The sequence below is a fragment of the Equus asinus genome, chromosome 21 (assembly GCF_041296235.1).
Source record: "Equus asinus isolate D_3611 breed Donkey chromosome 21, EquAss-T2T_v2, whole genome shotgun sequence".
In the NCBI taxonomy this organism is placed as follows: Eukaryota; Metazoa; Chordata; class Mammalia; order Perissodactyla; family Equidae; genus Equus; species Equus asinus.
Genome location: NC_091810.1, coordinates 96,371,267 through 96,398,989, shown reverse-complemented (window position 1 = coordinate 96,398,989; position 27,723 = coordinate 96,371,267). Strand labels below are relative to the sequence as shown.

The 27,723-nt window shown below is 36.3% G+C and overlaps 1 protein-coding gene across 50 annotated transcripts in view; it reads right to left on the bottom strand.

Moving 5' to 3' along the window:
* Positions 1–863: 863 nt before the first annotated feature.
* Positions 864–27,723, bottom strand: part of MBNL1 (muscleblind like splicing regulator 1) — a 192,344-nt gene continuing 165,484 nt past the window's right edge. For 13 of the 50 annotated variants that reach the window (XM_014849560.3, XM_070493720.1, XM_070493719.1 and 10 more), the window contains 7 exons: positions 19,216–19,473; positions 17,979–18,032; positions 16,957–17,110; positions 10,660–10,695; positions 9,883–9,977; positions 6,852–6,926; positions 864–4,262 (listed from right to left, as the gene is read on the bottom strand). In XM_014849560.3, the coding sequence (XP_014705046.1) occupies positions 6,870–6,926; positions 9,883–9,977; positions 10,660–10,695; positions 16,957–17,110; positions 17,979–18,032; positions 19,216–19,473 (654 nt within the window). In that variant the 3' untranslated portion in view covers positions 864–4,262; positions 6,852–6,869. Of the gene's footprint in view, positions 4,655–6,851; positions 6,927–8,005; positions 8,070–9,882; positions 9,978–10,659; positions 10,696–16,956; positions 17,111–17,978; positions 18,033–19,215; positions 19,474–27,723 lie in introns of all 50 variants that reach the window. The other 37 variants (XM_070493693.1, XM_070493698.1, XM_070493692.1 and 34 more) reach the window with 16 other exon arrangements.

Sequence of the window (27,723 nt, the reverse complement as noted above, 5' to 3'; positions counted from 1 at the left end):
TTTTCGATAAGCGGCACCTCAAATAGTTGGCTCCACTGAGAATAACAGAAATGCTCTCTGGAACTCAACCAGTAAGAGAATTGTACTAAATACAAATAACACACTTATCCGTATTGCAGTAAGTTGTAGGGAAAAAAGCATGACCCACAAAGGAGAATTTGCATCCTTTGACCAAACACCAAGTGGCAGGGTCACATAAAGTAACAGTGAATGACTGGAAGAGCAAATATCTTCCTAGTGGGACCTTGGCTTTCACTGGTCATCTGTGGAAATTGCAACATGCAAAGCCATACGGGACACCAGGCTTCACTGGAACCTAAATTTTAATTCACTGTTTAAAAACTTCACACACACACACTCAAGAGTGAGTTATGTCATGGCCTGGCTCAGCTTTGTGTGTGCATAAATTCTTCTATCCCTCTGAATAAAGGGTCATCATTACTTCATTATTGAAATATTCTCTTAGCTTGCCTGATTTCCAGGGCTAGCTTCCCAGGGCAGTCAGGCAAATAGAATTTCTTTACTAGAAAGACAGGGATCTAGAATTGATAAGAGAATTTTTTTTTTCCTTTTAGTTTTCCTTCCTTATACCTAAAATCATATCAAGTAGCACTTACCATGTCAGGGGAGGGGAGGGCAAGATTTTTCAGAAAACACTGGGCGTAGGATGGCAATACATCACAACTCAGATTCTCTCTCTCGATATCAAAGGAGAGTTCGTGAGAAAGACAGTGAATGCCTTACTTGCAATCAGGTAAAACCGGACAATGAATTTTCCTATCCATGTGTTCATAAAGACAGACACGCACGGATACTTGAAACGCGCAAAAATAATTTACTCTTCAATCTCAGATACACAAATATACTTAAGAAAGAGAAGTTTTATTAGGGCAATTTCACTTTATTTTTCCATACAGCAAAGTCAACTACTGCAGTAATAATAAAATAAGCATAAAGTAAATTGCAGCCCAAGACAAATACATAATTTTAAGCAACTACAAGCAGAAAGTAAGTTGTGATTACATAATAGTAAAACCAAGCACGTCTGTCCTTTCAGCAGGTGAAAGCTGTGGGGTTGCTGATAAGTGCAACACTGTAACCAGCTGGGGGGAAGGCCGGCTACACTAATTCATTCAACAAGTGCCTATTACATATTTGCTGTTTTGAGTGCTTCTGAGTTGAAAATTAAAACCGTGAAATTTGAACTGTGTTTTATTTTTTCACCTGCTGAAAGAACAGGATCCTACAGCAATTTAAAAAACAATCACATAACAACTATAGCTACGGTGTGCTGTTTGGTTTGCCTGTTCATGGTTTAAATTTTGTGAAAGTCAATACTTGATTTGAAGATTTGTGTGTGTGTGAACAACAGACCACTGAAATTGGCAGAAACTGATCTGAATAGTACATGTCCTTAGTATAGTTCTTTCTCTCTTTTTTTGTTGTTGAAGTTTTAAACATGCAGTAGTTTTGAAAAAATGTAAGGAATATTTGATCCATGATTTCACCTTAATGGTTGAAGTACCTGCTATTTTTGGTAATGATCTTCAGGCAGATTTGGCCCAGTGGAGTTTTTGTCAGTCATGAAATCTTGGAAGGATGGCATATCTTTCCAGCTGAAAAAATCCTGGCAAACTACAAGCTGTCCACAAAAAGCAAAGCAACATGTTTGAAGGGGTTTGGAGTGCTAACTCTGTGCCACTTTTGTAAGCAATTTTGCTCAGTCTGTCATTTTATTAGCCTTAACAAAACTCCTTGTAATTATAGACGTTTTTATTCAAAATAAGATCTTACTATTATACAGGTTTCTCTCTTTTGACTATATACAGAAGTGCAAAAAGTCAACCTTCTCTCTCGACGTTCCAACATGGTAAATTGCAGCATAATCAACCCTCAAGAGTTTGCACACACGCTAGAATTCTCATTACGTAAACCTCGAGTATTTGGATTATCAACAAAAAGTCCCTTGTTCTATTTATTGATTATGCAGCTTATTTATAACAAGGCCTGATATTCAGGGATTTCAAAAATATTAAACAATACTTTAACATTTGAAATGGATACAGTAGAAAATAAATTTTATTCTAATATCTAGGATCTAGATCTTCTTATAATAACTAATTACAAACAAAATAAATCATCAAAATATTACTCAATTGTCTGCCAGGATTGTTGCCATAGCAACAACTTAACTTCTTACTTAGCAATGATTATATATTTATAAGATATCCATATAAAAGATCTTTGTTCTTTTAATGAAAACTAGACAAGAACTAACAATGACTGACATTCTTACACTTTAATATTAAATCAGTAAAATATAAATCATTTAGTTAACAATAATACGAATATTCATATGACACTACATGTAATTCAAAACTGAGTATGTTATGAAGGAAAGACTACTTTAATTTTTTTTGTATTTTGAAAAATTCATCGGTAAAATCTAATAAAACAAGAGTCTATAAACTGAAATGGTATTCAATTGTTAATAGAAAATGAAATCTAATAAATGTAGGAAATGAAAAACTACATTTTAACAAGAAAAATAAGTAATATTCTACAATGTAACTAACTACAATAACATGTGAAGTCACCATTACTCTCTTAAACACGATTGAAATTACATTGGTATGGGTTCCAACCCGTAATGTAATAATCTAAGGCTTTAATAGATGTACAGTACAATCGGTGAGATCAACACATCAGTCTTATATTAGAAAGCGTCTCTCTCAAGCATAAAAACTTGCGGTAAACTTGGGAGTATGGTAGGTTCTATAACCGAACCCTCGCTTCTCCCATTCCACACGGTAACTACCAGTGACCCGGCCCCGGCTTCAGCAGTGTTCACAACCGCCGAGCAGAGCGAAATTACCCTTCACTAGCTGCAACATCCAAACCACAGAAAGGGAATTCCTTTGGATGAATCCATTCTTAAAAACTGAATGCACATCTATTTTTTTTTTAATTTTGTAAAAGGCTTTCTAAGGCTATAAGCAGTTAATCTGAACGAAACAAAACAAAACAAATCACATATAAAATTCACCCATGTACTTAACCCACCCAATCACTAGGTTAATTAAACATTTTCCATTTTCATATTTTGGTTTATCATGCATCTGATGACAGTGCTGCTTTCTTCTTTGTTTAGAGTCACTATTTTAAATGTGACTGTGATGAAGCATTTAAGCAAATGTGAAACCATTTTTGCAAAGCATTTATAGTCTTTTGACTTTTGACAGAGCTATAAATAGAAGCAAAATAATTTCCTCAAACATTTTTTTTTGTTATCGTGTCTCAGAAATGGCATATCCCTTTTGAATAACATGTTATACAGTATAGTATGCATAAATATTACACTACAATGCATTAAAATAATTTTATATATATATCTATCATATATATCTCCAGTATGTGTGAGTTTATCCGTATTAAGAGAGTCGGTGTTGTGCTATTGTTACTGTAAAGTTAAACTGGCCATTTCTGAGACAGCTTTGGTTTCAAAAAAAAAAGAATGGTGCCCTTTGACTGATTAGTAGTAGCGAATAAGCAACAAAATGTGGCTCTGAAAACAATAACACTGAAGAGATAATACTCTAATTTGATGTACAGTCTATGGCACTTCATGAGAATCCTTAACAACATGGTACTTAAAGCCATGATGTGCTCTAAAAGATACACAGTTGTGGTTTTGCTTGGCACATTCATCTCTGTCAGATCCCTCCCTCACCACATCTTAAAATCTATTACATTAAAAATATTACTCTTAAACAAAAATGACTGTGCATGCACGCTCTCATCTATAATGGCAATTTTAAATACAAGGTGCACCTTTGTTATTTGTAAACCTTGAAAGAAATAAACTTATTTTTAAAAAATTATATCTTGGTCTACAGACGTACCAATACATAATAGAATCGTGGTTACACCATAGTCTGTCTTTTCAAGATGGCATGAATATATAGGAAACTAATTAGGTATGCATATTTTAATGCATAACTCTGTGCTAGAAAAGAAAGACAATGTTGTTCTTGTAGACAGGAATATCACCTCAGCACAAATATCAATTAAATGTACAAAGTGTATAGGCAACAGTGTGCAGTGGGTTTCCATGTTGTCTTGTCTTCTGGTTAACATGCAATATGTGGATGTCTCGTGGCTGAGGGGCTCGTGTGTGTGTTGCTTGACGGTATATACAATATGGCTAATGACCTCGTCCTTTACTCTAACCAAGCACACTGTCCTTTCCTCTTTAGTATGATCTACAAGGGAAAAAGAGACAATCTTTGTTAAAACGGACAATATCTAAAAACAGTTTCTAATATATATTTAGTATGAAAATTGTATTTCTTGATTTAAAATGTGAACACATGTAGCTATCACATCTTCATATAAGATCCAACACTTCACAAGTACAAATGGATCTAAGTTTGTTATCATCTCTATGAGAATAAAATGACATGCACAGCTTAACACAATTGTAGACTCTGCTTTAATATCACCCAACACTAAGAGGACAGTATAAAATCCACGTGCAGAGTCAAGGGGCACAACAGAGCAGACAGCGCTCTTCTTCAGCACTCTCGTCGTGGGCCAGAATTTAACTCTTTCTTCTCTTCTAAAGTTCAATGGGTTTCCAGAGCAATGATCTGGCCTACAAAATTAAAATCCACGCAACCATAAGTCCTATTAAACACGATTCACTGTATTTGGGTGCTCGATTAGGATGGTATGAATTTGGAAAAAAAACCAAAAACAGAATGACACTTTAAGTGACTGTTTGGAATAATTTAAAGGGTTTTTTTCCCCTAAAGCCAAGAAAAATAAAGACTGTTTCTTATGCTCCTGAGGAATTAAGGTTGAACAGACATTACAATGTACTTCTAAATTAATAGTTCTAGTTTTTACATAGAGTTTGTTCTCATCAGAGAATCGTTACATATTAAAAGAATGCTTTAGAATAAATACAATCTTGAGATTGAAAGAAATCACCGTTTTGCTGCATCAAAAACCTGTTTAAATATTGCAACTCCTCCTGAAAATGAGCAAGCATTTGTTAAGTAAACAGAACATGAAGAACCTAAGCTTGAAGGCAGACAAATCCACTGGTTTGCTAATTGATGGACTTAGGGCCATTTGGTCTCATTTGTTTCAACCTGGATTGCTACTAAGAAATAGAACACAGTTACAGATATACATACCAAATACACCCAATTGACTATAAAAGCCTGAAACAGATTTTTTAAACATGTCAAAGGGGTACCCTTCTTCTAAATCTACATGCTACGGAGCAATGTGCTTATTCAAAACTGTGGCTCCTGTTCAGAGTATTGAACCTCACCACCAGGACTGCACTGAGGGCACTTAGAAAACAGACAAAAATCCGCATCAAGAATTTAATTTCTCACTGCAGTGTGTGCCTGGTAGCACTCTCAGATCGAGTCTGTCATTTCTTTCTCACATGGCTCTCAAACTTTGCGTGTCTCTTCTCCTGCAGGGCTCCACCTGTGTTCCAGCTCTTGCTGTGGATTATCGTCACGAGACCTCTGGCTGGTGGTCTGCCACCACCTCCTGACTCGACACACTGTCCCTTCTTCTCTGAGGCTCTTCCTCCTCTCTACAACAACCTCCATTGTCCAAATTCACTTATTTTCTGACCCTGTTGGGAAAATTACTCCATCTTTGCTCCAAGAGAAATTTGTTCAAAACTCTCTAATTTTAATATACTGTGCTGAAATTTACATCTTCATCTCATTGTCTATTCATCTTTATCTCACTGACATGGTAACTACCCCATAGTAGCACCAAAAAATCATTTGTAAATGTGTTCACGAACACATAAATGAAGGCAGGGAAGCAACAAAGAATGATCGCCTATCTTATTTGCTAGGTTCAGTTTTAAATATAAAATACATTAAAATATATAGATATTATATGTAAAGTATAAAAATAAGTGCCAAATATACTTCTGAGAACATATGCCAACTTGAATGCATGCATACTGAATCAGACATATCCTCTAAGGATGAAAAATGGCCACCTTTGCAAGTACTTAAGTCAACATGTCTGAGGGAAAACCACCAGACTTTCAAATTATTTTTGAGCAACGGCTACATTTTCAGAATTATATGGTCCTCCAAGGTGACTATTTTGAAGTATCTAAAGTTCATTTGGATATGTGGATGTGTGTGTATGCATATATGTGAGTGTGTGTACACATTTATTTCAAGTCAGAGCTTTGCATTCTCCCGTGTGTGGTGAAGCATGAGGTCAAGTGGGTGGGTACATGTTCTTATTCACAGTATAGCAAAAAAATTAAAAAATAAGTGATGCTCTTTACCAGGGATCAGCAAACTACTGCCTGTGAGTCAGATCCAGCCTGCTGCCTATTTTTGTAAATAAAGTTTTATTGGACAAGGCCACACCCCTTCATTTACATATCGCCTCAGGCTGCTTTCGCTCTAGGAGGGCACAGATGAGTGGCTGCAACGAAACCATACGGCCCGCTCAGCCAAGAACATTTACTATCTGGTCTTTTAAGAAAAAGTTGTCCAATTCCTGATCAATGCCTTCTATGTAATTTTCAGTCATCTTTTTCCTTCATGCTTGTGTTTATTTCTAATATGAAGAAAAAGCAATTTATTTTTCCCTAAGTATTATGTACATTTAAGTGATATTAATATATTTATTATAAATTTGTATAAAATTCCTCATAATCCATCGAAGATAAAAATGTGAGCTCTATAAATATTTTCACTGAAATTTTGCAAATTTTTTTTAAATGCATTACACAATTGTTATTTTTAAAAAACCACCATGAATAGACACTATATATTACATAAGGAACTTACTGTTTAGTGATGAAAATTCTACATCTGGGTAACATACTTGTGGCTAGTCAGATGTTCGGCAGATATTATGGGTATCTAGCAAATAAAAAATTATTTAATGAATGATCCATGCAAGCAAGCGAACAACCAAGAGATGAAAACATTTTAATATTAAATTTTTTAAGAAAAGTGAAATTCAGCTGTGAGGTGACAGTCCTTATCTGGTCAACATAACAGTAAGTTAACGTAAACTTAGTGCCAAGGTAGCAACTCATTTTTTTAAATCCTTGGGTTAAATACTATTCTATAAATGTTATCAGATTTTAGGAAGTAAAAGAAGTAAAACTATCAAAAATTCATGCAGAGCAGTAATCGAAAGAAGCCCTTTTTGTTGGCCTACACACGCACACACGCCTGTGGTTTCAGTTGTTTAGCAATTCATAAATCAAAGCAGGAAATGTCTTGCCTATTTTTGTGCAACCAATATGTAACATTTTCTTTCAACTCAGGATGGTGTCTAACTTTTTTTTCCAACTTAAAAATACCAGGTAAGAATTCCAAAGGAGTATTTCAGAAGAAGCAGATAAGAGGGTAAGTTTACATCAGAACATATTTCTGAATTCTGATTGCACATTTTATTGTATTTTAAATGGGCAAGAGAATTTACAAACTTGCGAGGAAATGCAATAGGAAACCCATACAGGGGTGACTTATTTCAATGGTCCCCAAAGCCAAGAACTTCCAATTCATAGCCTGATTCTCTTCCCACCGGGAAGGGCAGCTCTGCCTGGGAGAGGCAGCACAGTGGTAAGACCGTGGGAGGACGGAAAGCAGGCTTCTTGCACGAGTGATCCCCCACCCCGCCCCAGGCCGTGTAACCTTGAGCAAAGCACTTAATTACTCTTGCTTAAGTTTCTTCATCTATAAAATGGCACTAACCCCATTTCAGCAGGGTTGATGGGAGAACAGTGAAATCACATACATGAAGGCATTCTGTTGTTGTTGTTTCAATTTAGATGTCCTAGACTAATTCAGCGTATCGCAATCCACGGTCTGGAGTGTAAATTAATATGTCTCTATTTTATTTCCATTTCTCAGCTGACATCTTTACACAATTTTACAGCATTGGCAAATGGCACGAAAACGTGCTCCAAGCGTAATGAAGCTTCTCATACCATTTTTCCTGCTGCTGCAGGACAGGAGGTTGCACCCAACAGTGTAGAAGCATCAAGGATGGGGCTGTCGAAACATACCAAGGACCTTCAACACCAATCGATGCAGATGAAGGGCCAGCTATAAACTTCTGCATGCATGCAGGCTGCATTTTGTGGCATCAGCTAGTTCCAGCATTGCTAATGTACTGTAGGCATATACATATGTATGTATATGCAGATATAATATATGTGTGTATATATATATCCATTCCCTTTTCTTTCTTTTGGTTGTAAAACAGTATGAAGACCCAAGATTATGCATGAAATGGTCACAGCACAATGCAAAAAGTAAAGTGTCCCCTACAACCCAAGTGGCCAAGGGCATGTTGGAATTTGCTTTGCTATAGTTCTGCTTACACCAGCAATTCTACAGTCATACGTGGTTCACACGAGAGAGTTCAGCATCATTGATCCGCACCATAAATGGGCTGCATTGAATCCATTAAGAAATTTCTGCTATAGATTACTTACTAACATGCCACATATGCACAATCTAGCATTCTTGTAAATGAGTCTGATGTGTTAGCATAAATCCAGGGCTATTTTGACAAGCTTTGGAAAAACTAATGATTTTTTTGCCAAGAGATGTTTAAAGCTTGTCTGAAACTTTAAAATACATCAATTTTGGCTTGCGGCTTTTGAAAGTTTTTAATGGTTATACTGATAGCTTAGGATTCTCCTTCAACAGTACATGGCGTTCTGTAAGAACAAGGGTGGCGACCCCTTGTGGCCATAACTACAAATTCAGATGACACCTGGATGCTCTTCTCTTCCCAAGCGCTGACAGGTTGATACTGGTTTCTTTTGAGATTCATTCGGCTACATTTAACCTTACTCTGTGGGTTATCTGAAATTTGATTTGGCTCTAAATTTTTTCATACGCTATTAACCCTAATGAACTTTGTTTTCGTAACAAATATGTCTATATATTTAAGCCAAAACTTACTTTATGTAAGTCTGACTTTGGTGCAACCAGTATTTCCCAGAACACAATTTTAAATAGAATCAGAAAATGCAGGTTGAATCAATGTCAATTTTTAAATATTAAATACTTTAACAATCATTTTCTTTTAAATAGTCCCTCTTGTACATCATAAAATTTAAATTTCTGAAATAGATTTCTTTTACTTACAAGTAGCCTGGGTAATATTACTCCATAAACTTGCATGGAACACAGTATGGCTCAATTTTCCATATTTGATGTCTTTTTTTTCCCTTCATAACTCGCACATTTATGCTGGGTAATTATAGAAATAAGAACACAGGATTTTTTTTTCCACTTAAAGCATTGAGAATCAAAGCTCGGACACAAATTTAATTTATTTGAAATATGCAGTCTGCTTATCAAAAAATAAAACTAGAATGAATTTATAACAAACTCTATTTACAAGAGTGGTCATTTGTGGCATACGTAACACACAAATATTTTGCTTCTAATTAAGAATTTAGGCAAGAACTGAGAAATTGTATATGCCAAATGTTCATAATAAAAACCTTAAGATTACGTACATTTTTGATTGGTCAAAATACCTGCATTATTGGTTGAGACCAAATTGAGAATTGCTTGTGTAAATATCATTTTAGTAGCTTTAGAAATGGAGCTGCGACAACTTTGGAGCACTGATAAATGGCATAAAAGCATTCTGCTGCTCATCATAGAGAGAATGTGTAGGCCAACAAGAGGTATCTTTGAACCCCATGCTATTAAGGCACCCTTGACAGCCCTCGTGGACACGCAGGCCCCACCGACCTCAGTGGGAAATCCACGTGCGCAAGGGCTGTCGGCTTGAGCCCTATTAGAGTTGGTTTTTAAGAAACAAAGCTGTAAATTAGCAAACCTGGTTGGCTGTGGCTGTTGCAGCGAAGGGAACACTTGTGGCAGATGTTGTTGCTGCGGACACAGTGGCTGGCGTAGCACCGTGCACCATGGGAACTTTCGGAGGGAGAATCATATAAGCAAACATACAGAAGAGTGTAGCAATATGGAAACCATGGCAACATGGAGAAGATAATTGGGCATGGTATTTATCACAGCAATAAGCCATGTGACGGGACATCATCACCAGCGAGTGACATGCAATCACAGCGCAAAGCAGGACAACATTCCAAGGAGAGAAGGGGAAGAGGGATGAAAGAGAAAAAAAAGGGGAAAAAAAGCTTGTTACCATCAAATCAAGAAAATTGACACAAACAGGCTTAATTTGCTAAGTCAAAAACAAGAATTTCATATAGTGTTCATAGACAGTCAAAATCTAAGTCAAAATACAGGTATTTACTTCATATATACAGTTATCTGTTTGAATGAAAGTATTTTTTCTCATTTACTATTATAAATATATACAATATATTACTTTTATGAGACAGATTTTTTTTTACACACCAGAACTCATAGTCCAATCAAAATCCACCAAAGGTGACTGAAGGAAACTTGTGTGTAAAGAAAACATTTGTGTGAGTCCATGTCAATTAAACAGAAAATGGCATTTAATTGACAGGTGTTAGTAAAGGGAAATGGACTTGCCCAATAGAGATCCGTTAAACTTAGCAGTGGATTTTGAGGGGCTGTGAGGTGCACCATAGGTTTAAGATAATCAAGAAACAAAGCTGGCACCTACCAACACTTGTAGCGGGTGTCATGCACAATATTGAGCCTGCCCATCATGCATTGCAACAGGAAGGTGGATTTGAAAAGGGAAAAGAATTAAAACATCCCATCACACGTGTAATTAGGAAATTCATTTGAACAAAGAAGAAAAATTGTTATTATGGGAACAGTGGCATGTAACTGTCAGCACAATCAAATCACACACTAGCACAGTGATCAATTAGAACCAGTCTCAAGTGAAGAGTAAAAGCCAGTTTAACTGTGTGCTGGTACACTTGTTTCTCTAACTGCCGCCTATAAATAAAAGTATTTTGGAAAAAATTTAAACCTGCTTAATTCTTTTAAAAATAACATTGTAATTTGTCTTGTTTTAATCTGGTGACTAGCCATCTGGCGGCTTTGCTATTTCTGACTTTAACATATGAATCTATTAACGATTTCTTTATATTAAGAACACGTTAAATAATTTGAGAAACTTTTTATTATCAAAACGCTAAATAATTCGAAGCACAAAACTGACTTAACAACGTAATGAAACCAATACATTCATTTTCATTCCCTTGGTTTTATTTCCCTGTTCTCTGTAGCACCAACCACACATACATGGAGGGGTTGTGATCATCCATACAGGAACTTTATTTTGGGGGATACCAAGCAAAAATTTATGCACAAAGAAGAAGTGAAACTTCTGCATTGTCTTAGTTTGGACTTTAAGTGTAGAGAAAGCATTTAGAGGGGACATAACTTTCTTGTAAGTCTCGAACTGTTTTACTTAGTAGATATCTGGGAAGATAGACTGGCTTTCATTGCTGGTTTAGACCCTCGGGACTTCTTGGAATAGTGAATGTTCTACAAAATTTCACATACAAAAACTTGTTAATCAGACTTAAACAAAAAACCCGAAAGGGAGATAATGAAGACACATACATCACACATGGGGCGTTAGCACTGATGTTCACAATTGTTCGACCATGATGTTAAAATAAATGTTACATAGACAGTCCCTGTTCTCTCTGACATTAAACATTGAAAAATCTAATTTATTTTACCAAGTACAGGGCACTTTCCCACATACTGAACTACCATTCTTTCTATGAGATTATTTTAGACTTTTAGGGTTTAAAATATCAAATGATTTTATATTTCTATCTAAATCTTGGCACATCCTATTTAAATACTAGCAGCATCTGGGATGAACATTTGTTAGAAAAATATCTGCCAATTGAGTCTTGTGAGAGATGGCCCTACAAACAAAGCTGCCATTGAGAAACACAGGTACTTAACCAGCATCCCTGTGAGAGCTGCAGTGGGACGGTGGGCACAAGATCAGTGACTAAACTCGGCGATGGAGCCAGGGACGCATCCTCCCAGGTGGAGAGGTACTATGCTGAGAGGCAACATGTAGGACACCTGAAGATCTCTGTTATTTGCTACCACTACTGAGTCAAATACTAGTGAAAGACAACAACAAAAAGAAACCAGTAATAACAGAGACATTAATTTGAGACAGTAGAGCAAGCAAAATTCAATACTGGGTCTAGATCCTGGGCAACCATTCTCCTCTAATGCCAGGGCAGGAGGACTGGGAAAAAGAGGACGGAAAAAATAAAGTAGTATTTAAGGAATATTAAAGCTGGTTTAAATATTGTACATGTTATGTTTTAAATTTATTATTTATTATTATGCTGCAATTTGCCTATTATATTTCATCCCATGCATAATTAAGCCTGCACATGCTGAAAATGAGCGACCCTACTCCTCTCTCTCTAACACCCTAAAGCTTTCACGATTTGAATTCTAGTTTGAGCTATCTTCCTCATTACCATTAGAACCAACGCACACAGTTTTGAGAGGGATTTGCAGCAAATAAACATAAGGCAGCAATGAAAATACTAGCCAGGGTGCAGTAACTCACAAATATGAAGACATAATGCTGTAGGACCCACTTACCAAAAGGAAAAATCACTTTTGAAATGACCATAATATCCATCTTTACATCAGATGGGTTGATTTACTAATAGTGATACACAGCCAATTTAAAATTTTTCCTCAATTTTCAGCACAAGGCAAAATTTAAATGAATGTATTTGTCAATTTCAAATTTTCCCTTCAAAGATATTTACATAGCCAGAATAGTGTGTTTCTGAGGGACACATTATTTTAATTACATGACTTCTTAAATTACATTTTTTAATGGATCTTTATGAAGATGCAGGAAAAACAACTAGGAAGGTCCTTTACATAGGAGATGTATGCATACTTAAAATTACTTCAAGGAGAATGGAAGGAAGTAGAAGAGAGAAAAGATTATAACGGGGGTTTGTTTGTTTAGTGGTTTGAATTTGGATGTGATACTTAAGCCTATTTAGGTATATTACGATAAGAAGTATAAAGCTGACTTCAGGTCTTCTAAAAATAATTTATATCACTTAGTACTAAAAGTTCACAATTAATTGAATTATTCTCAAAACTGATATCCAAAGAAGCAACAGCTTTCTGTAATTTCTTTCTGTTTCTATTCGATCTATTGAATTCTATTCTATTACACTACCGAATTCAAGAAATAACAAATAAAACTTAGTGCTTACACTACATTCCAGGCTTTATTCTAAACTCAGGTCTGCCTTCCTGTTGCCATTTATGCCAGCCTTTTGGGGTTGTTATGAGAAAAAAATGAGATAATGTCTATAGGGCACCCAGCACAGCACTGCACAGAGAAAACACTCAATAAAATGTAGCTCTTTGGAACAAACTGTGGGAAACAACTTGGCCTAAGGCAATAGGGAGTGTGGGGCTTGGAACTGGAGAGCAGGTACACTTTCTAAAGGATTTACATTTTGTTTTATTTAAACACTCTTAGATATTTCCGATTCTAGGTTTAGCCCAAGGGTCATAAATTTGTAATCCCTAGGGTGAATAGTGGTACACCATGTAGCATACAATAAATTTTTATTGATTGAATGAATGGAAACATGTATGGATGTACGAGTGGATTGATGGATGAATGGATGGATGGATGCATAGAAAAACGGAAGGATAGAGGAAAGAAAGGAGGGAGGGACAGAGGGAAGAGATAGATAGATGGTTGGAAGATGGATGGATAAATGGGTACATGGATGGATGGATGATGGATAGATGAGTGGATACCATGTAAGTCCAATTTTATTCTTAAAAGTTACAGTATATAGTAATTTTTCTTAGCTAGCTAACTGGCTTGCCACTGAACCAGGACCTTTTGCCAGCAACCTAGACTGAATACATAGTCATCTGCTCTAAGGATGTAGCCAACCATGCTTCACTGTAACTTCAGTGAAATATACCTACACATCCCTGAAGTTATTACTGAGGCAACAGACTACAGAGCTCTAAAATTCTAAGCTGAAAAAAATATATGACTTCCATTTTCTTTTCGATTCCAATAAAGCCTTCAGAATATACCTTCCAAATTATTATATTGCAGTCAGATGGAATGCTCTGATCATATAATTCTTCCTATGTCTGCAGAATCACCTAGACTTTGGAAAATTAACTTCCTTTTGTCCCAGGTATTATACATGAGATTAGAGATGAATTTGTGGTAGGACAGATTTCCTGTAGCTCTCAAAAAGTATTTTAAAAAATTGAATTAGCTGACGAAATCTAAAAATTGAGAAATTTCACACAGCAACATCCAAATGTCCAGAATATCTGGGAAACAATCCTAAGATCTGACAAACTGCACATGAGGGCCTCTGCATTAAGTTGTGGAGGTTTGCACAATCAACTCTGGGAGGCATAGACGCAACCAGGCCTCATTCACGTACACAATGATGTACACGGAGCCACAAAGGGTGTGCGGTGCACAACAGGCACAATGTGCCAGGCAACAGAAGTCTAAGTCTGAACATTGACCTCTCCTTGAGGTTGGGCCTGTGTTCCCCAGGGCCTCCCAGACCCTACAGCTCCTAATTTATTTCTTGCTTCACGTCTTCATGTTTCTTGCCTGGCCCCTAAGGCATCTCAGTTCACATTCTCTGCGTTAGATTTCTTCCCTTCCTGGCTGCCTGACAAAGTGGTTTGGCAGAGGTAAAGATGGGCTATCTATTTTAACTTTTTAATGTCATAGGACCAGTTTTTGTGTACACAGGCACAGATGACAAATTATGAAAGTATTTTGAAAGAATGATGGAGGCAGTCCCTACCTCTGACTATGTGACTAACAAAGGTCAACCTGCTGCTTAAGCCCTTTAAAACTGGGTTACAAATAAACGTTATTTTATATTAATATTGCAATAATTTCATGTTATATAAATTACAAACATTAAGAAAGATCATCTCTGATGCAAAATTAATCATAAAAATGCAAATATATCTTAAATTTTCAGATATTTGAAAGTATTGTGGCACATTTTATTTAAATTAACTATGCTTAGTTTCTGGAACAGAGAAAGAGTGTGAGTCTGATTTATGAATGCGTTTATTGTTCTTCCCTGACTTGACCCTTACCTAGCATCTTTTCCTCTGTGTTATCCACAGCCTAAAAGTCATTCCAGGGAGAGACTATCATCATAAATAAGGGTCAGATAGATCACGCAATTAATGGGTATGCTTATTTAGAAAAGTCTTTAGTTGTTTTTCTCTAGGTCTTCAGTCACTTGAATGTTGTTGGAGAAACTAATGCCAAACCCATTTGATAAGACAGATTATTTTAGGTTCCTTTAAATAATCTATGGAAGAAGTTGGATTTGGTTTTATTTTTAGGTTTTAAATAGGAAAATTGTCATTTCTAATGGCAATGTTTTATTCAATGAAATAAATTGTCACAAATAATTTTTAATTTCTTTGAAGAAATTATGCTAGTTATCTGCACTCCCTCGAAATTCTGTCTGGTGATCTGACTCTAGAAAAATTGATAGGTTATTTGTTAGAGACAGATCTAGGGGCACGGAAATTTATATAAAAGCAAAAAGATTAATTTCTGGAAATCTCTGAAAAACTACATATGCTGAGAAGGAAGTTGTAATCTTATAAAACAGAGAGAGAAATGTGATTTTTCCCTCAGAATGCAACAAATACCTCCAGATAAAGATGATTCCATTTTTATTCTGAAATGTAGACACTGCAACTAGGATAGATATTATTTTACGACTGCAAACTCCATTTTATGCATGTGCCTGGGGCATAGGCTATTTCAATTAGTGGAATATTCTAATTCATTGAATGTTACTACATATTCTACATATAAATGGCCAGTTTTAAAGATGTACTGTATAAAAAGCTGTCCTTAGCAGCAAAAACTAACGTGAATGTCATTTATTCTTTTGTTATTTAAAAATAAATTATCACATTCCATTGCGGCATTATGAACCTAAGGCACTGTAAATATGATCAATATTTATAATATACTAATGGGGCTGGACCTTTGACATACGTACCTAGTCATTAATTTGTTAATTTAATTAATAAAATAAGTTATTTTATTAAATAAATCTCTGAACCCATGGTAATTTGTTTAGAAAGGTTAAGAGGTAATGAGGAAAATGGGATTAGAGTCTCCCGTTAGTTGAATTCCAGATTACAAGGAGTTGAATATGTATTTCCTGAAATAAATAAAGAGTGAGGAAAAGCAAATTTCCAGGTAATTAAATGACTGATTAGTTATTTTTTAATTTTATATCCTTGTGGATAGTTCTGGAGTATGTTTATATGACTAGGTTGAAATCAATGGAAACCACAAACGTATAATTCAACAATAAATGTAACTTCCCTGGACACTTAGGGCTATTTCAACACTAGTGCAGGAGCAATGATGATTTTTAGCAACGTACTTATTGGTAGTGAGAAGAGCACCTTTTAAGAGCTCTGGAACACAGAGTCAGTTTTTTATTCTCCACCTTGAAAACAAAAAGGCTGAAAAATAAAAAATCAAAGCTGAAAGTGTCATTTCATATAATTCCAATGAACTCTATGAAATCATGAAGGCAAAAGGGTCTTACAGCAGAAAAGTGTCATAAAATAGCTTGACAGACACATAACAGTGTGGAGGAAAGAGGAAAAAAAAAGAAGAGAACTATATTTCAATTCCAAATGATAGAAACAAAAGTAAGTATATAAAACATCACTGATCTTTCATCTATTTTTCATTAAGCTAAAAATCTTAGGTTTTAAGGAAAACCGCATGAGATGCCTCAGTAAGTTTCCACTGCTGACAACCTTACCTTCCACCTGGCCTATTACTAACAAGGACCTGGGGCGTGGTCTGTCTGCTCTACCAGTGAACTCTGCGAGGGCCGGCAGGTTCACCTGCGAACGCACTCAGACCCCTCACCTGGTGGGAGGAACGCCGTATGCTGCTGTAACTGCATGTTGGCCAGAGCCTGTTGGTACTGGAAAATACCGGTGTTAAAGACTGCGGTGGCACCGTTGGTTTTTTCAAGAGCAGGCCTCTTTGGTAACGGGGGAAGTACAGCTTGAGGAATTCCCTGTTTAGTGAATGAGTATAAAAAACAAATACCAGTAAAAAGAGAAAAAGAAAAAAGAAAAATCAGTTGAAGGCTAAAATTGTTAGGAAGCACGAGCAAGCAAGCGGCAGAGCACTTAACTACCCGAGGGGAAAAAAAATCCAATAAACAAAAAATTAAAGAAAAACAACAAAGCAAGATCAAGCTTTAAAAGAAGCATTATTTTTGTCCAAAAAAAAAAAAAAAACACAAAAAACCCCACTAGTGCGAGAGCACGTTAAAATGTGTTAAAGTGTTTTAATTGTCATAATGCTTCAGGCTTTCTGTGAGAAGCCACTGATTTGGGCAAAGAAGAGAAGCTGCGCTGTGCGCTCCAGGAGGAGTGGCGAGTATAAGGCATGTTAATAGTTAATCGTCCAGAGTGACCGAAACAGGTAAAATAAAAACGCATCCCGCTCTGCCCCTCCCCCGACTGCCTAGACATGCAATGTCCCTGAGCATGCAAGTTTTTTTTTCTTAAACACTGAACTATAAATATTAAAAAGTAAATAATTCTATCATTTAAGCCATGCTAACCAAACAGGTACATCAATATACAGTCAAAAATACATTTTTAATGTCCTTAAAGTATGTCATTAGAACGTTCCACAATGTAGTTAAACTGAATGTGGACTGCCGGCTTTCGGAATCTTTCATATACAATATTATCCATCCAGGTACTTATATTACGGTCTTTCCACCAATTTTGTCAGGAAACCACACTCAGTTTTTCATTGTACTTTACAACTTTATAACAGAAAAAGGAATATATACTTTAAAATTGATAAAAAAAAAACTTGTATCTACAATAAAGCTACATGCCAAGCTAAAAGGTGAAAGGTCATAGTACCAGGTCAAAGGTTGCCTCGAGGGGTCGCTTCAGTGATTTGACAGCCGACTGAGTCTTAATTAGCAGGCAGCGAGCACATGATGGCAATGGGCCAGTGGGGTTCAAGCGCATTAACATAAACAGCAAGCAGAGGTGCATCATGGGGGCAGCAGTGCATTTTTGGGTAGGTGAGAAAAAACAAATAAAAAAACAAATCATCGGAATGCCATATACAACGAATAACAAGACTAAGCATGCACAATAAGGGCACTACTGAGTTGTTATGGGGAGGATAACTCCTCTTCGTAGTTAATTACAAACAAGATACTCTAACAGAAAAAAAAAAGAGTGAAAAGAAGAGAGGAGGAGAGAGTCTGCCTTCTGTATTTTTGCTCAAGTATCCATAAACAAACACAGAAAAGACCTCTCTCGTGATTATGGTACTGTGCTGTGAGATACCACACAGTGTTTTTATGAATATTTTAATGATTAAGTCATATATTTATGTAAAAAAAGGACAACATTAAAACAGCTAAGCAAAGAACAAAGAATGGACTCATTAAGATCAGCTATTAGACCACATTAAAATTTACCTTAAGAATATAGTTTTGTATCTGTTCTAAATGATCCAGTTTCTAGCTCCTTGCGAACTGCTGTCTTTCTGCTTTCTGTATAATGGCACAGTCAAGCTTCTCCAGTTTTACAAGAATGTTTATGCCACAATGTTACTTAAAACAATCTAGGATAGCATACTGTTCAAAATCTTGTAGCTAATTCTAAAAACAATTTTGTTGAAGCAATTCTCCTACTTAGTTCCAGATCATGTTATTGTTAAAAGCAAGATCTATGTAGAAAAGAGCCTCGATGTGCAAAAAAAAAAAAAAAAAAAACACACCGAAGGGAAATAACGGCTGATTAGATGGCACACAGAAATAAGAGGACCGAAAATGGCAACATCGTTAAATTGAAAAGGAGACAGGTGTTCTTTACAAAGCAGAAATTTCAGAAACCCTCTATCCAGAGTAAGACAGGGCATTCAGAGTTAGGCCAAGGGTGGAGCAACCTGAACCGCGTGAGGAGTTACCCCCACTTCTGTGAACGGTAACTCCTTGAGGTATTGTCTGGGATACCTGAACAAACATATCTTCAGCAAAAAATTTCTAAAGAAAGGTTAATAAATGGATAGCTTGTCGCGAGACCCAGTTGTCCCTGTGGCTTTTCTGAGTGCTAAGGAGAAGAGAGCGGATGCCCTACTCACCATGGCAGCTGCGGTGGCTGCAGCCTGTGCTGCTGCAGCCTGGTTGACCTGGTACTGAGCAGCCTTGATCTTGGCTTGCAGATGCGCGGGAGGATGAAAGTATTTGCACTTTTCCCGAGAGCACCTCCCTTTGATGTAATCCATACACACGGTGACTGTGTTGTCATTGGTGTCAATCATTGTGCTGTCAGCAGGATGGGCGAACCGGCAGTCGTTTTCCCCTCTGTTGCAATTTCCACGCTGGTACTCTCGACACACCTGCAGGTCATTAAGTGCACGAGGTCAGTCCCCACGGACAGGAGAATCTTTCTGAAGATTGTAACTTAAAGTGCAAGACAGGCAATAGAAGTCTACACATGACGGGGCAAGATAATTTGCAAAGCAAGCACAAAATAACCTGAAAAATTCCTAGTTTAATATATAAATGATGACCCCATTTCAGTAAAAGGCCCAAGAGAAACAAAATGCATTTATGATACTAATTATGGTAAAAGACCTAATTTAAATTATGTTCATATACTTATTAATTACCAAGGGAAAAATAACTTTACAGCGAAGAAACCTGTCAGACAACAATTTAACCAAGGGATCAAAGTTAATATCATCAGTAATAAGACATAATGACATCATGTACCTATTGATATGAGTATGAGGCCCTATGAAAAAGGGCACAACATCCTTTAGCTGCATTACTGCTGAGAATGCATAACCTGAATTTAGTCATAAGGAAACATCAGACAAACTGAAGTGGAAGGATGTTTTACAAAGTCAGATCAGTACTCTTCCAAATGTTGGGCTCATGAAAGACAAAGACAGACACACTGTCACAGACTGGGCTGTCACAGAGTCAAAGAAAGGACCCTGGTGGTAGGACAACTGGTGACATTTGATGAAGGTCTGTAAATTGGTTAATAGCAGTATATCAGCGCTAATTTTCTGGTTTTGAAGTGATAATATGGTTATGTAAGATGTTCATATTTAGGTAAGCTCGGTGGAGGACAGCCAGGAACTCTTGGTTCTATTTTTGCAACTTTTGTGCTAATCTGAAATTATTTACAAGTGAAGAGTGTAAAATTTGATACTTTTTTTGTAAAATCTTTCCAAGAGCTATTTTTTTAAATCTTTAGAGATTCACTTGGTAGCTATACAAAAGCAGATGGAAAAAGATTGTTTTCTGTTATTGTCTATTTGTTTTATATCTATTAACTTAGGATGGGGTCCCTGGGGAAAAGGTGAAAATGGATTATTTCTCATTCGTCTGCTCAATTTCGACTCTTACTATTAAAGTTTGTCACGGTGCCTGCTTGTAACAGGAGGTTGCTAGCACGGTCATCTTTGGTTTACTTTGACCGTTTTACCACAAGAGGGCCATCTAAAACACAGAATGTCCTTTTAATATTTCAGGCTTCAAGGAAACAGTTTTTGCTCTTCACATATCGTTTCACGAACTGAGCAAATACACATCCTGAGCACTTTATTTTGAAATTCAGCAAGAAAAAGAAATGGGAACACTGTTAACGATTTAAAAAGGAAATGTTTTCTTGGATTTCTGTACATAAAATGATCACATTCAATTCTACATGTTCTTCCCCATTATATTCATATCCCATTATTGAGGAAAGCGCTTCCCTCTAAAAACGCCTCTATAATTTGCATGATGCTGCATCTTAAAAAGAGCATGATCGGTGGCATCTTGCACTATTTGCAAACCTCAAGCAAGCTAACACTTTGTATTCCACACACACAGCAATGAGCCAACTCTATTCATCACCTCATTCAATTTATTTAATTTAAAAACTGTATTGAATAACTATTATGTGCCAGACACTCTGAAAGATATTAAGAATATAAAGATGGCTTAGGAAGTTACGGAAGACCCTATCTTTTTAATCACTGCATTTATCTTTGGAACAGGAGGAAATAAGGGTCACCAGTTTATATTTGAAAGCAAAAATGATTAAGCTATCATCCAGGACTATTTCGCCCACTCTGGTCGAACACTGGAATCCGCTGTGGAGCTTTCTAACCCACAAAGCCTCAGTCCGTGACCAACGCTTACTAAATTAGGCTCATCAAAACAGACAGGAAGAGAGAAACACTTAAATAAGAATAAAAACTTTCCATGAATATATATGACATTTATGCTAAATTTATACTACGGCATGAACAAAAAGGCTAATTTTCTGTTTAAGCAAATCTAAGTCCACGCAGCCTCGCCCAAGAGGAAACTGTATGCGATCTTGCTGTTAGCTCTTCCGTAATTCTGGCTTTCTCCAACATGCTCACAAAGACACTGGCAGCAGCTGAACTAACACTCTATTTTTCAATCTATTTTACTCTTTGCCACCTTGACAAGAGAGAAGATCTAAAGGTAGTCTATTTGTAGGGTGTATAATAACTATTAAAATCAAAGACTTGCTATTTTCCAAAAACAATTATGCCAGTGCTGGTGCCAGAAATTGAAAAGTCATTGTCTCAAAATATAACCCGAATGCTGGACTGATTTTGACTTTTTATTTCTCTCTCCATCTCAGTGTTCTTATTTTCAGAGATGTGAACTTAAATTCGGGTTGTATAAAAATAGTCATTCTAAGACATCTCGTCCTTCTCCGCTGCTTTACGCGCGCGTGCGGTTTGTACAGGTTAAAGCTGGTTTATTACAACTTTGTACTCTTTACTCTCCTGCGGGATGCTTTCAGGAAGAATTCCAAAATATATTTAAGCAGAGTTGGCAACTAGAAGTAAGCTTAGAATTTATCCTAAAACCAGCCTTCTCTGAGGGTCAAAGAATTTAGTCAATTTGCATTTCTGTTTCATATTTTTATTTTTTTTCTAGCTTATGGTTCTCCTGACATGAGGAATGGAACAGAGGAAATATACAGAAATAGCTGGTCTCCCATTATTCTTGTCTTTGAAAAAATAAAGAAGAAACAGAACACCTCTTGTGAAAACGTGTCCTGGTGAGAGCTACAGTCAGAGGGTCTGGGGAGGCTGGCCAAGCTTGATGTGCATGGGGATTGTCGGTCCCCACCCGAACAGAACAAACTTCCCAAAGCTTTTAAAACACATGCTCCTCTAATAATCACGTCAATAAAACAGGATCTGTCCCTTGATTCCTGAATACACTTTGGCCTGGTTTCTCGGATAAACTCAGGAATCCTTTAAACTATGCTGATCCTCCAAAGAAATCTCTTAGATGTAGGATTATGTTAGCAAATTATAATTGACTGACAAAATTTCAACAAATTTACAGAATTCAAATCAGGATAAAAAATTTTATGTTTTACCATCCAGAGAATTTGGAACACAGAAGGTAAAATTAAATTTGAAAATCCTAATAATGTTATGGTTCTTTTTTCTGTTCTCATCCAGTCTTCTGCATGTACACATTTTTCAAATAGTTGTAATTATGGTATAGCTACTACAGGGTGGTCTGTTTTTGCTCAATAACGTAGCATAAGCATTTTTTCATTTTACTAAACACTGTCCAGAGTGGTCATTTTTGATGGCTGCATCAAACTCCATCAAACAGATGTGCAAAATATAGGTGACTCTTCCCGAGAACATTTAGGTTATTTCCAATATTCCATATAACAAATAACATTACGAAGAATATATTTATGACTATAGACGTTTAAAAAATCATCTTCTAAAGTCAAATGTGCACAAATGGCATGAGCGGATCAACAAATGTAAGTAATTTTTATAGTTTAATAAGTGGTTTTCAAACACAGACTAAAATAATTCCACCTATTTAGCTAAACACATACGTGTTTCAACTAAGAAGAATGTCTGGTGAGTCTTTTACTCAATAAATATTAAGGCAGGATTTGTTTGTATCAGGTAAGTTTTATAAACTTTCACACAAAATGGATAAGAGGTTGCTTTTACAGTAAAGCCCACAATTTCAATGAAAACATTTAAATACTGAGTTCCATTTCCAGAAAAAAATTCTATGGGATAATTATAAACTTTAAAAAAATCAAAAGAAAAAGTATTCAGAAAAACTTCCCAAAGGAATGTGATTAATTCTACATAAACTTTCTTTTTTTAATAGTAGTGGTACAGCAGAAAGAGGACAGAGCTTGGAATCAGAAATCGTGAGTCCTCTCCAGTTCCTACACTTATGAGCTATGGAATCGTGAATATTAAATCAGATAATGTATAGATAGCTTAAGACACACCACACAAATCTGGTTAAAATAAATAGTCTGTCATTGGATCTCTAATTTTTTATAAATATGACAAACATATTTCAAAATGGCCAGAATAATAATAGGTTTTATAAGAGCTATTAAATTCAGCAACGCTCTGCAAGTGAAGGCACTGGAATTCTAAGGACAGTAATGCCAATGTTTGAACTTACTCAAAACTGGACAGTGATTCGCATGCTCTTTAAGGAGAGAATATGCGTGGTGCTCACCATATTTAACTCAGTCATCTTTGGAGAATAACACCCAAAAGCAGGAACAGAGAACTAATTATTATAGGGAACAAGGACTGGGTCTATTTTAATATTTTGGAAAGTCAATTTAAACTAATGGCAATTATTAAGGAGCTTATTCTAAGACAGGTACATATCTGTTGTTCAAGAAGAAACATCGTAGACTTTATTTTCTATCAAGCTTGAGCTACAGAACATTTTAAAAAAGGAATACTGATAATTAAGGATTATACAAAGTGTCCACAGCATTAATGGCCATGAGCATACAATCTAATGCGAAGAAATTATCTGCATTTTCAGTTCATAAAGGACGAAAATCTCCACGTTTTAAAATTAGGGGAAATGATCTTAGCTGATTGTACAATTAAACTCTCAAGATAAATATCTGATGATGTGAGTTTCAGTCTGTTAGCTACTAATTATACAAATTTGGGCCATCTGAACTTCATTTTATCACTTCAAAAAAAATAAAGAAAAAGACACCTACTTCAGCTACCTCAAAGGATTTCTGTTGAGAGCAAAAATGGGAGTTTTCTTTGAAATCTAAAAGGCAGAACCCATCAGGACCACTAGGCCAGGGAACACAAGCATATTTCCATAGATGTTACAGCTTGGAATTTGTCACTTCACCTCATGTATTTCAAAAAAAAATCAAATCTGAATTTACAGGAATGATCTAAAGAAAACTTCCCATTAAATCTACCTCCAGCTGTTCGTGTCTTTATTTCTTTGAGCAAATGTGCAAACCAACAGGACCAGAAAATACAACAACTCTGAAACAGGCTCTGTGATGTGGCAACATGCTCACATCTATAGTTCCTTCATCACTCTTTCTAAATAGATGCACAGACGGGGAGATTTTAGCTTTAATATGAAGAAATCAGTGGAAAAATAGCAAAAACGAGCGGCTAAGCCATTAAATAAGCAATTACCTTATTTAAACAACTTACATTTCTGTCATCTCCAAAACAAGACTCCAGCTAATCAGAGAGAGTAACTGACAGAGAGACTAGATGTTTTAAATGGGGGTGTGGCCACATTTTAAGGAGCCACTCTAAACCTTATTACAGATTTGTCTTAAAAAAGTTTAAACGACATAGACCTGTGTGCACAAAGTTCTTATTTCTTGGTAATTTTCTAAAGAAATTAAAATATCATACAAGCAGTAGCCAGACACCCTCTACAAAAATATAAAAGTGAATAACCCTATAAATAAAAGCCTTTCTTATATTATTAAAAGCACTTGCTTCTCTAATCTTATTTTGAATAGAAAGTCTTTTATATGGAATAGTTCATGCCAAATCCATTAAACTCCTACAAAAATCTCAACCTGGGAATGCCTTTCACTATCATTTGAATCCTCAGTTAGTTTTAAAGGCCTTTTCCTGTGTGCAGGCAATAGGTGTCAGATTTTCTATGCCCATATGAAAAAAGTCACTAGACTCTTCTGTGTCAATAAGAGGTGAAGGCATTCAGTACACAGTGGCCTGAATTAGAAAATTTTGTCACAATTACCTCAGTAGAATAAAACTTTCAGCATAAGAATAATTCATTTTAAAACAAAGTCCAACTGCAAATATGAGAAGCCACGTGGTTTGCCCACCTCTCCTAGAATACACAGCCTCTGTTTTTCTCATATAGACTGTTGATATAAAAGTGATGCGGTCAACCAAATGGTAGTCTGATGTCTTCATCAGCATCTGAACCACGTGGCCACTGGTTAGTCTCTGGCTGATTAATGCTGCTATGTGATAATCATCATGGTTGACCTAAAATATTTCATTATGTTGTACACTGTGTTCTCAGCAGCTTAACAAGTGGTAAAAATGTCAAGTGTGTTGGAGGAGGCAGATTTTTAATTTAGAGTCACAAATAACTGTACTCGAGGTAAAGGATGAGAAGTTAAGACTTAAACAACAGGTGCTGGCATCCTCTGGAGTAGGTATTCCATAGACTATTTGCATTTAGAATCACCTGGCAGATCTATGGAAAGTATGCCTGAGCGCACTGAAGACCTACTAAGTCAGGCTGTGGGGAGGAAGCCCCACAACCATTTTAACAATCATCCTGAGAGATTCTAATAATATCAACGCTTGAGAACCATTGCTCTAGGACCAGGGACAGAAACAAGGTGCCATATCTTGTAGTTGGAATGCTCAAAATGTAAACATGTTCCCAAGGAGAATGTCAGCAAATGTTAAAAACATGTCATGTTAAGTTCTGAATAAGGGCATGTATCTCTGTGTGATTAATTAACTGATTAACCGGTTGACTGATTGGCTCGCTTATTCATTCCTCTAACAAGCTATTGGGCATCATGCACGAGCTTGGCACTATTCTGATGCAGACCTTTTCTTGTTACTGGTAAGACCGCAGCTAAAAGCTTTCAAAGAAATTCCTCAGAACACATTTTACCTGAAAGATGTTCAATGGTTCTCCACTGGATATTGTTGGGGAAATGAGAGAATGAATGCATTCACAGATCCTTTTGCACCATAAAAAATTACTGTGCATCTTGAAAATCAGTCAAACGATGATTTCCTTAATTACCAACTCTTGGTAATGACTAAAACCTTGGTCCTTTCCAGCACCTATAGATTTTTAACAATTTCTTAAAATAATCATTGAAAATAAACTGCTAATTGGAAATTACAAAAACGCATCCTAAGGTCACAAAATGGACTTTTAAGTCATTTCAGTAACTGATATTTAAGAGCTTTGCTCCTCTTTAGGGAAAACCATGAAGACTGAATTTTACAGTATAGAAAGTATGCAGCTACAAAGTCTTTGAAAAGATATCCAGCAAAGAATGGATAATATGAATATCGATAGAAAGCTTATGTGTTATAGATATATAATTTTTTAAATAAGCTTTGCAATAGCTTGTGGCTGGCATTAAAAGCAAGAAAATGACATGAATGTTCTAACTAGAGGTGGTCTTAGAGATTATTTGGTAAAATCCACTAATTTTATATATATGGAATATGAAACTCAGAAAAATGAGAAACTTGACTCAAACTTATTCACCTAATTAGCAAAACCACTGGCTCTAACTGTTGAATTTCTGTTTTTCAAATTAGCATTTGTTGTATTATCACAGTGGGTGCTGCAAATATATGTCAGTTCCTCTAAACAGAAGAATCAGAAGGCTGAGAATCTATGGTATTTTTAACTTCTTTACAGTCAAAAAGAAAGAAGCGGTAAGAATTGGGCAATATTTTAATTGATTTAAAATTTTTTCACCTCAAAAGGTACTCAAATTCAAAAATGTACTTCAGAGTTCTATGAAGAAAAAATAGAGTATCGATTTAAACCCCAAATAACTCAACACGTGGCCAGTTAGTAAATAAGTATGTGTACTTATTGTCCTGTCTTTTAGACTCTAACGTTTAATTCGATGAGCATGTGAGGAAACGATCAGAAGAATGGAGGGTCTGAAATCCCAGGGCCACAGAATCACGCGCCCTGAGTTCACACTGCGCCATCCTATAGGCTGTAACACTGACACTGGATCAGATTTGCCAACGAGAACACGAGAGGGAGCTGCCCCACCATCAGGCATTCAGATAAGACGAGTTCAGGTTAAAGGAAAAGACCGTCAACACAGCAGTAGCCCTGCCTTGTGACTAGAGCAAAAGAAGGCAGACGAAACACACAAGTGGCTCCTCACACAAGGAAAATAAAACCAGACGATGAAGCATTCGTTCTACGAAACACTGTACAATATAGAATCAATTACAGACTACCTAAAATTCCAACCACGCAACTCAGCTTTTTAAAGAGATTCTTCTAAAGAGATTCAAACAGAGATCTTCTCAGCTTTTTGAATATCAACTCCTATTAACCATTAATTCATTACAGTTCATCTCAGACTGTCTATTTGGTTCTCATTAACCAATCAACAATTATGTATTATGGGGCCACCCCGGTGGCGTAGTGATTAAGTTCACGTGCTCCGCTTCAGCGGCCTGGGGTTTGCAGGTTCAGATCCCAGGTGCAGACCTACACACTGCTCATCAAGCCAGGCTGTGGCGGTGTCCCATATACAAAGCAGAGGACGATCG